General features: G+C 51.7%; 1 protein-coding gene across 1 annotated transcript; it reads left to right on the forward strand.

Moving 5' to 3' along the window:
- Nucleotides 1-484: 484 nt before the first annotated feature.
- Nucleotides 485-10155, forward strand: BO80DRAFT_393667 (uncharacterized protein; the record flags this gene model as incomplete). The annotated part of the gene is made up of 3 exons (XM_025717266.1): nt 485-785; nt 843-8684; nt 8741-10155. 3 exons carry the CDS (start codon nt 485-487, stop codon nt 10066-10068), a joined length of 9471 nt encoding a protein of 3156 aa, XP_025569930.1. The 3' UTR covers nt 10069-10155.
- Nucleotides 10156-10546: the final 391 nt, after the last annotated feature.

Here is a 10546-nt window from a genome sequence, read left to right on the forward strand (position 1 = left end):
ACGATGCAGGAGGAAGACGATGCAGGAGGAAAACGATGCAGGAGGAAGACGATGCAGGAGGAAGACAATGCAGGAGGAAGACAATGCAGGAAGCTCAAGCACACTTGTATTGGGATTGGGTAGCCAAGACTTTTCGCCGTAAAATAATGGAGGCACCTACGTGAGTAAAAGTGAAGATGTCAAAGCCTGTACTTGCGAAGCATACGACTTTGGTCAGTAGACTGTGAGGGATACAGTCGCCTCTCATTCAAGGCAGGGGCAGATCAACGGCATGGGTAGAGGGCTCACCTTGGCTTCTGCAAATTATACGAGGCAGCGTCCATTCCGTATTGGAAACGCTAAAATGACTCCTACGTTTGTGTTGGTTTCTGGGATGGATAAAAGGCACTAGGGTGGGCCGTAAATTCGGTCTATAGTACTCGTTGAAGCAACCTTTCACTTGCAAAGTTGTTGAATCGTCCTTCAATACTACACTCCGTTGAGAATGTCAGGTTTGTCCGCTGCACCCCGTCTATCGACCACGGACACAAGATATCTGCTTCATCACGTCTTCCTGCCCCCCAAACTGCCACAGGAAGATGATTATAACGCTTCACATGAAAGTGCTCTGCTCGATAGCGTTATTGATGCCCTTGCTCTGTTTCAGGAATATAGTCATGGGCAGGAAAGTGAAGTTGTTGACAGTGTCAAAGTGATGCTCACTCGTTTGAGAGGGACGCGCGATTGTCATGGGGACGTGAATCACGTCGAGCTTCAAAAGGCTTTAGAAGAATTGGAGAATTCAGGTATGGCCAGCTATAACTTAGCTGACATCCAGGATGACACTGACACGTGTTGCGTAGGAGGTGCTCTACCTGTGCATGTTCGTTGCCAGAATGCTGCGGTCTTAATGACCAGGCACAGCGATTCAATACATGTCGAGACGTTTGAACTATCACCTCGGAACGAAGCCGTCAACACTACAGTGGGTCGACTCCAACGCCAATTTCCTGGGCCAACCTTTGCTTTGGATCGAGCCGTCTTCAATGAACCAAATATGCAAACTACCATTGCGCACGCCCTGGAGAGCATGAGTCGTCAGCCTGCCCCGGGAACCAAGCCAAAAGTGAAGAAGGCGCGGCAGGAGCACGACGAGAATCGGGATACAACCGATCCGATGCTGGTTACAGAGTTGTTCACAGCATTCCTTCGCCCACAATGCAAAATTGTGAACAGCTTGCAGGTCTGTAAGAACACAAGGGAAGAGGTCCTGTGGCTCAACAGTCTGCAACCTTGGAGACGGTCCGCCCTCTGGCTCCAGATTCGAGTTACGATCCAATTGGTCATTCGGAGGCTCTTCCAGCGCAAAGAAATCTCAGCTGACCTTTATAAAGAATTCATGATCTTTTACATGAGTTCCATTCTCCGCCGCTGTCCCAGGAGCATAAGCAGTGAGCACCGGTATATCATGAGTTCCAAAATCGTGCGCCGGTTACGAAAGCTTGATCTGGCGGATGATCATGCTTGGCTTCCGTTTGTCCAGTGTTCCCTTCAACAAGCGAATGACGTCCTCGAAGAAACATGGAGCAGCATCCTCGCCCGGAACGCCTGCCGACCTGACATGTCTTCCATGGCTCGACTCAACTTTCAAGATGACACTCATTGCTCACTGCCCGGTCTTGATAAGTGGCTTCAGAGCATCAGAACCCGCCAAGACTCCTCAGTGCCGCCAGATGCCTACCCACAGTCTGGATTCTTGGATTTTGAGCCTGCAGAGCTCCCATCGCTCTTCCGACTGACTGACCCCGACTATCACGTCTACAATCTCGCTGCCTTCGAAGCTTGGGTTGACTTGAATCTTCAATCCTGGACTGAGACACATATTAGCCATGAAGACACCTGCGAAAGACTAAGCAGATTAGTCAATGCCTATTATAGTATTGCATCCAAATCGTACGCTGCTAATCCTGAGGCATTGTCAGCCATGCTTCTCACCATTCTGGAGCTCTGGATAGCTTGCGACAAATCCGCCGTCCATATTCATCCGCTGCTTCGCCAGTACAAGACTTGTATTCCGATACATCTCTTCCAGTCTCTCCTGTTACCTCGGCAATCCCAGCTTACCAGGTTGGCACACGCGGAAAGGTACATGCGTCAACGCCACCAGGGCGTCCAGTACAGAGGTTCCAACATTCTAACCGACTTTGGAACCCCTTCCTCCTTTTCCGTGCGCTACTTCAAGCAGTCCGCTGAACACCAACGTTTGCTTGCCACTATTGAACAAAGAGCTGAATCCGAGAAGGCGGACAAAGTTGTGGAGCTGCACCGAAAACATGAGCAGTACAGGGAGTTATGTGCTCGCCGTGATGAGATTGAATGCACTTACTACGATGAGAGACTCGACAACCGGTTCCACTTTACAGAGCGTCGTCATAGCCCCTCGTGCCAGAGATGTAGGTTGGACCGTGCTGCGAAAGAGATCACAATTCATGTTCATGAATGGCCTTTGTCTTCCAATCCCTTCGAAGCAGAATCCACGGTCTTCGAGTTGAAACTGCCCCGACCATTTGCATTCTGGCGTGATCTCACTGCCTTCATTGTGCTTGAAATTTTGGGAATCACATATGCGTCGAAAGAAAGGCCTAGAGCGGAGTACCGACCAGGCAGCTACAGTGGCCTCTCCATGTTCTTCACCGCGGTCGTTGATTCCCCAAGGATTGGCCTTCTTTCCCAAGTTAAACCACACCAAGGAACTCACAGGCGAAAGAACCACATTATCAATGTATCAGAGAGCGACGTTTGTCTTGCGAACGGTTTGCATTTCAAATACTTCGACAATGCCCACCGCTGCTTCACTGACGACCTGGTCCAAACACATGCGATGGCAACGGCATGCACGTACAAGTTACCGCCATCCAGCTCATCTCTACAGCCGTTTCTCTTCCGCCCAGCGGAGACACCTGACGGCCCGTCACCCAATACGGTCATTGCATCGCAGCATACCTGCCCCAATGACATGTCACTGGGAGAGTATAAGGCGCTCTGCTCGATGCCATTGGGCTTCCATATCCAGTGGCAGAACATCCTTCGGCAGCTCGCCGCACCTACGGTGGTGTTCAATAAGGTCGAAACGTGCCTTTTTACCCTGCAGATCATGCACCAGGCAGGGCCGCCATCGCTCATGAATCCGATCCTGCGCGAAGGCCATCATGTTCTGAACGATGATTCGTTCGCAGCGGCTTTACTGCGAGAGATCCAGAAGACAGCGGCGGCAATCGAACAAAACTGGCAATCCGCAGAGGAGCTGAGCGTGTTGATCGCTCTCACCCAGAAGGTGTTGGCCTGCTCCCCATCGGTCCGCATTCAGAACGAATGCATAGAGCAGCTGGATGGCCTCCGGAAGATATCTTTCAATTGGGTGATGACTGTTGGGGAGGAGGCCAGTGCTACGGACAGCAATGATCACAGGAACGATCTGATTGCCTCCGCCGCTTATCTCGCGTTGATGTGCGTGGGCACGTTTGATTGCGAGAACAGCCACTTGGAGCGAATACTCCGGAACGATCTGGATGCGTCCGTTTTCATCCAATGCAGTATGGTCATTCATGACCGAAAAGGCCTTCTAAACAGGGTATCCAGCTGTTTACTGCCAATTCTCTACTATCGATGGCAGAACATAGCCTTTCGGGGACACCGCATTCTCGTGAACAACACTATCCATGGCCGCAGGACCGCTCTCGACCGAGCGATCCAGCGGACTTGGGCCGCGTACCGACCAGGATCACCGTGGACAGCAGCCTCGAGTGGCACTCAATGTTGCCTGCACGCCCAGATTATGGGTGAATCGGGTGGTGCCAGCGGCGTCGGGGTGTACGTTAACCTTCTCACTGGTCAGCTGCTCATCCATGGTCGTCCCCTGGCGCGGTTGCCCTCAGAGTTCGAGCGCCATAAAACATATCAATCCCTGTTTGGGCATTCCTTAGTGGAAGTGATGCCCAGCGACCTTTCCGGCTTGGAATACTCCGCCCAGAGACTGCATATGGGCCAGACGATCTACCTGGGAAAACAGACGATCCCCGAGCAGAGTGGATTCGATCTACGCATTCGAGCCGTGGATGGGGGTAGAGTCTGGGAATTCGTACCCCCGAGGCTTCTCGCGGCTGCTTTACCGGATGCCTTCGTTGAGGGATACGCCCATTGGTACGAGACCAATTGCGAGTATATCGAGTTTCGTCCTATTAACGAGCCATGGAAGCCATCACCTGCCTCTCACTGGCGATTGCAGCGCACCCAGCCGGGAAATAACTGGCAGCTTACTCAGGGAAATATGTCGTTAATTAGTATGGGAAGCGAGACAGCGAGATCATTGTTTGATGTCTTCCAACCCATCGAAAAGGCCTCCAAGCTTCACTACAAACTGCACCACGAATCTGGCATGCTGGAGATCGAGATTCCCCGCCTGCGGCTGGGCTTTAATCTGCGATCTGGTCAACCGTCAATTGAGTCTCGCCAGTACCGGGGAATGGTCGTCGACCCTGATCAGTCAGTGGGCACTCTGATTGGCCTGCGTAACAAGCTCGTTTTGCTGGACCGAAAAACTCATAATCGGAGGGTTCTCATCCCGGAAGGTCAGATAACATGGGAGCAAGACGGTACCCACGTCACCGTCAAGGTTGGTTGGCAGGCAGCAACCAGCGTGCATGTTTATCTCATAAACAGTGACATCGGCTGCTTGACAGACAATGGGACTCTGCAGAGTAAACTGGTACTGTGCTATCTGCATGCAGTCACGTCATTCTGCATCCCTGACCCCTTGACCAAGCACACAGGGACCGAACAGTCTCTCTCTATCCTTCGCTCGGCATCGATGCGGTCTTTCAATCAACTACAGCCGGACAGTATCTCGATTCTAGAAAAGCTGGCGCATCTCACACCACAGAGGAGATATTACCCTGCCAACGAGCGTGTTATGCAGAGTGTTAAATGGGATCCCATCCTAGGTTGTTTGGCTCAACATAACGAATTCCACGGCCAGGTAGCTGCGATACTTGGTCAACACCATCGAATGAGAATATTCAATGCGGCTTCACCGGGGACGGAGCCATCGCTACCTGCATTAAATGCAGACCTCCTGCAGCGGGATCGCATTCGCTCCTCGGTCTTCCGGATCTCTGGTTTCGGCGCTGAGGATCACACGGACTCGGAGGACTGTCTGTATGAAGGACTGGGCCGGAATTACGAGTCCGAACGCTGTTCGCAAGTGTTCACTCTCTGCAGAATTCTCTACGAAGATATCCCCTCTGCCGAGGACGTCACGCTGGACTCCTTGGCTGCACGTCTTTGGAAGTTTCTTACCAAGTCCAGCACAGTACACGGAGCCAGTTCTTCGATCGACGCAACGCGGATCAAGTACGATGCGATGTGGCTCACGGAGTCCGGCGAGTTTGTTTCCAGTCACTGGTGCAGTATCCATTGGCTTCTCTGCTCGGAGACGGCTCGGCCAAACAGATATGCGGTAATGCTGTGGTTGTCGACGTTGGCATTCTCCAGGAAGATAGACATGATTGTCTTGCACGTTCTTGCTGCGCTGTACATTGTACCCGGTATGGCCTCGATGACCTTACCAGCACAGGGTTTATACCGGCCACAAGAAGGTTCCGGGTTGAAAGTCGCCGAATTGAAGACTCGGATCCAATCAGCAAGCCGGAGCGTGACCCCCGAAGATGGCCTCTCGCCCGGCCCAGCGGAATCGTATAGCACGTTTCATGCGCGCGTGGCGAAGCTGAGAAAGACAAAGCGGAAACAGGCACTGGGTCATTTCATAGCCGGCCTACAGACACAGTGGCCGACCCGATGCCCCTCACGTCCCATATCTGATGAAGAGCCGCCATTCGCAGATTATTTTGTCCCAGAACAAGCGATGCAAGTTTCAAAGGCAGCAATGTCAACTTGGTTCGATAACCGAGAGCTTAGGCAGTATCTTGATAGGATTGCAGCCGTTTACACCGCCCAAAAGATCCAACCCATCACAATGCCACCATGTCTCTGCCGGTGCTGGGAACGCCCCCCAGACCGACGGCGTGCTTTCATCTCCGTGGATGACATAGTGGACGGGTCGCTTGGTCCACCACCGGCGGTGGAAATGGAACCACCCACTCTACCACCTTGGTCGGGCAGTGGCACTACTCCTGACCAAAATCTAAATCTGTCAAGCTTAGTCGATTCCATAGAGTCACAAGCGCGATCTCAATTCCAAAAGCAGTACATTGAGAGACTGCGGGCCAGTATGGCATCCTTGCAGGGTATCCAGCATATGGATCATCGCTTGCCCGAGGACGACGTTCTTGAGACCGTCATATCCGATCATTTCCATCGCTGCCACGAGCACCATGAGAAGATCAGCCGTGCAATCATGTCGAGGATGATGCTTTCCAATCCGATGACAGGAGAGGTACGTCCCGGATCACACACGAAGCGCAATATACTGGGAACATTTGCCAATATCTACGTCTGGCCGAGGGTATCATCATCACAGCTTCTTCTCCATCAGCTGACACGCAAACGCTGGAATCACCTGCCTGAGCCCTGGAAGGAATGCTTGGTCGCGTATGGATGTTCCATCACGGCACTCCAGCGGGCGAAGAGGCTCGTCAACGTGATGGGTCATCGCATGGATCTAGCCCGCGAACTGCAGAACCCCGGTCACACGAACTGGAACCCAATGGATTTCCCCGAGTCATTGCTGCTAGAGATCGAGAGTGGGGTGTTGATTCGGGACGTCCAGGAACAGATCGCGCGACGCATGCGAAATGCGCAGCCCGGACAGAATGTCATCATGCAACTGAATATGGGCGAGGGCAAGTCTTCCGTCATCGTCCCCATCGTGGCAGCCGCGCTCGCAGACTGTTCATGCCTAGTTCGCATCATTGTCCCTAAGCCCCAGTCGCGGCAGATGTTTCAGATGCTCGTTTCGAAGCTGGGGGGCCTTTTAGGGCGGCGGGTGTATCATCTCCCCGTGTCACGCTCGTTGCAGATCGGGAAACCGGAGGCGGAAGAGATCGAATGGATATGCCACGACTGCATGGCGGAGGGCGGAGTTCTCCTCGTTCAGCCCGAGCACCTCTTATCCCTGAAGCTGATGTGTCTCGAGTGCTTTATCACAGGGAGAGAGGCGGTTGGTGTATGTCTTCTGCGAATTCTGGATTTCTTCAGGACCTCCTCGCGAGACGTGGTGGATGAAAGCGATGAGAACTTCAGTGTGAAGTTCGAGCTGATCTACACGATGGGGACCCAGCGTCCGTTGGAGCTCAGTCCACAGAGGTGGACTTTAATCCAAGAGATGCTCGGCCTGGTGAGGAAGTATGCTCCAGTTATCAAGATGCAGTTCCCGCGGTCAATTGAGGTGGAGGAGCCGCATCCAGGAAGTTTCCCCAGGATACGGTTGCTCCGAGCGGATGCCGTCCATCGGCTGTTTGAACGGATTGCGGATCATATTTTCCATAACGGTATTGACAAACTGCCAATTTCAAGGCAGCCAGAAGCACAACGACGCGCGGCGATCGCTTATTGCCTTAACCCTGACCCGTCACAACTGCAGATTGCTGCAGTTGAAACCCCAGATGCGTCTGGCTTAGGGAACGACAGCACGAGGGATCCTCTGCTACTACTCCGGGGTCTGCTGGCTGGCAACGTTCTGGCATTCTGCCTGGGACAAAGACGCTGGAGAGTCAACTATGGACTTGATCGCTGCCGACAACCCCCCACAAGGCTGGCAGTTCCGTATCGTGCCAAGGATAATCCGGCACCACGGGCGGAATTCAGTCATCCCGATGTTGTCATTGTGCTGACGTGCCTGAGCTATTACTATGAGGGACTCCGCGACGAGGACCTATTTCAAGCATTCGACCATCTGGTCGGATCGGATCAAGCTGACGCGGAGTATCAAATATGGGTCGATGATGCCCCGACTCTGCCCCCGGCCTATCGTCAATTGCTGGGCGTTAATCTCCAGGACCGGCTCCATTGCGTGGAATGCATTTTCCCCTGTCTTCGGTTCGCGAAGGGAGCCATCGATTACTTCCTGGCTCATATTATTTTCACCAAAGGCCTAAGGGAGTTTCCGAGTAAATTATCTTCGTCCGGATGGGATATCGGTGAGGTCAAGTGCCATCCCACCGTCGGCTTTAGCGGGACCAACGATTCCCGTGTCACCCTTCCGCTCAGTGTGGAGCAGCTGGATCTACCTGACCAGAACCACACCAATGCGTTAGTTCTCGAATATCTTCTCCGACCCGAGACTGGCATTGCCCTGATTCCGACCCGAGATGACCTGTCCAAGTCAGATGCGCAGGTCCTTCTGGATATGGTGGCGGAACTGGGTTCACCCGTACGCGTGATTCTGGACGTTGGGGCTCGCATATTAGAGCTGAGTAACCTGGATGTTGCGAAGACCTGGTTGGAGATGGTCAGTGATGATGGTCGAACGCAGGCTGTGGTCTTTATCAACGACGACGACGATATCGCCGTGGTAGATCGGACCGGACTCGTCGAACTGCTGCAGACGTCACCTTTCAAAAGGCACCTCGATCTATGCCTTGTGTTCCTTGACGAAGCACATACGAGAGGGATTGATCTGAAGCTACCCCTGAATTACCGGGCAGCGGTGACGCTGGGACCGAACATCACAAAAGACAAGCTGGTTCAAGGTCAGGGACCCCCGCTGGAACAGTCATATGCACTTCTCGCTAACGGCTATTCACAGCATGCATGAGGATGAGAAATTTAGGGAGAGGACAATCGGTCGTTTTTTGCATACCGGAAGAGATCAAGTTCAAAATTCTGACCCTCTGTGGGAGGACCCACCAATCTGAACTTACCGTAGCAGACGTGCTTTGCTGGGCAATTTCAGAGACCTGGGACGATATGCAACGCAGCATACCTTTGTGGGCAGTGCAGGGAAACCGATATCAGGCCCAGGCCCGTCAGTGGCTGGCTTTGCGACAGGATGGGCAAACCTCGATATCAACATCTCAGGCAGAGGGTTTTCTGGAACCGGAATCCCAGTCCCTTGAACGGCGGTATAGACCCGGTTGTAATAATGTCTCTTCTCTTTCTTCCCAATGCCCTGACGATGCGGACTCGCGGCGCATACTGGACCGATGCCGTGAGTTTGCAACTGTGAAGTTCTCTGCAGCGCAACTCCAGGAAGAGCAGGAGCGAGAACTAGCACCAGAGATTGAGCAGGAACGACAAGTTCAACGTCCGGCTCCTGCCGAACCGGAACCGCATTCTGTACATCCTGATATACTCTCGTTCGTGGCCACTGGACACCTGGATGCATCATCCGCCGCCGTGAAACCAGCTTTTATGGTGTTAAAAGATACATCAGCGGCAAGATACCTGGATGTGGCCCAGTTCCCATCGGAGCTCCTTGTCACCATTGATTTTGCGAGAACAGTCCGACTGCCTAAATTATCTGCTCGGGATAGTTATCAGCGTGCGGTGGAATGGGTCCTGATGAGCACCGGCCATCCCTCCGAGGACGGAAAGCCCGTAGGGCACATGGTGATCATCAGCCCGTATGAAGCGGACAAGCTTCATGCTGACATTCGCGGGTCTAGCGCAGTAACGCTGCATGTATACGCACCTCGGCAGAACCAGAGTTCGTATCCTATCGATAAGCTCGATCTGTACACGATTCCGCAGAATTCAAGCACAAGGCCCCCGCGAGTCCCTGAGAGCCTACGCATTCAACTGAACCTCTTTGCGGGCCAACTCTATATTTCGTCGTACAACGAGTATTGTGAGATATGCCGCTTTCTGGGAGTTGCGTTTACTGCCGCACCAGAGGGCTTGGTTGTCGCCGCGGATGGGTTCATCGTGGAGAATCAACAGGCAGGAGCCAAGTTCACCCAAAGCCCCCTCAGGTTTCTCAAGGTGTTCATGTCACAGATACGGAAGGACGGGCAGGAAATTGACAAGTCCCACCTTGGGAAGATCCTAGACGGAAAACTCTTACTCGTGGCGGACTTCCAAGATTTCAGTGGCAGAGCTCGGACCATGCAGCTAAGCCTTCGAGATGCCCAATGAGATGTCTAACCCACTGGGGTTGGGGGATCGCATATGCGGCAGAATTAGGGTGCGGGTAGTTTATATGGGAGAAAAATCTTAGCATGGAATATAGTAAAATTAATTTTTAGAGTATAATATTCTCGCGAACTATAGATTATAGAAACCTGAAAATTTGATAGCAGATAGCTTTAATATTAAACTATAAGTTTCTAAAGTTTGAATTTAATAGCTACTCTCTATATTATAAATAGATTAGTTAAAGTCAATAATTCTTATCATGATTTTGTTAGGGTTTGATGGGATTTTACTAGAATATAATATATTCTATTATATTACTAATTATTATTTAATTTTTATTTTTAAAATAGATCTATGTATGTATCTTAGAACTTATATAATATTTTTCTAGCTATCTATTATATTATATTATCTTATTTATAGAAGAGTAACTATTTAAGATTATTTTCTACCTATAGATAATAATATATTGCCAGTA

Source organism: Aspergillus ibericus (genome assembly GCF_003184845.1).
Source record: "Aspergillus ibericus CBS 121593 unplaced genomic scaffold BO80scaffold_71, whole genome shotgun sequence".
Classification (NCBI taxonomy): domain Eukaryota; kingdom Fungi; phylum Ascomycota; class Eurotiomycetes; order Eurotiales; family Aspergillaceae; genus Aspergillus; species Aspergillus ibericus.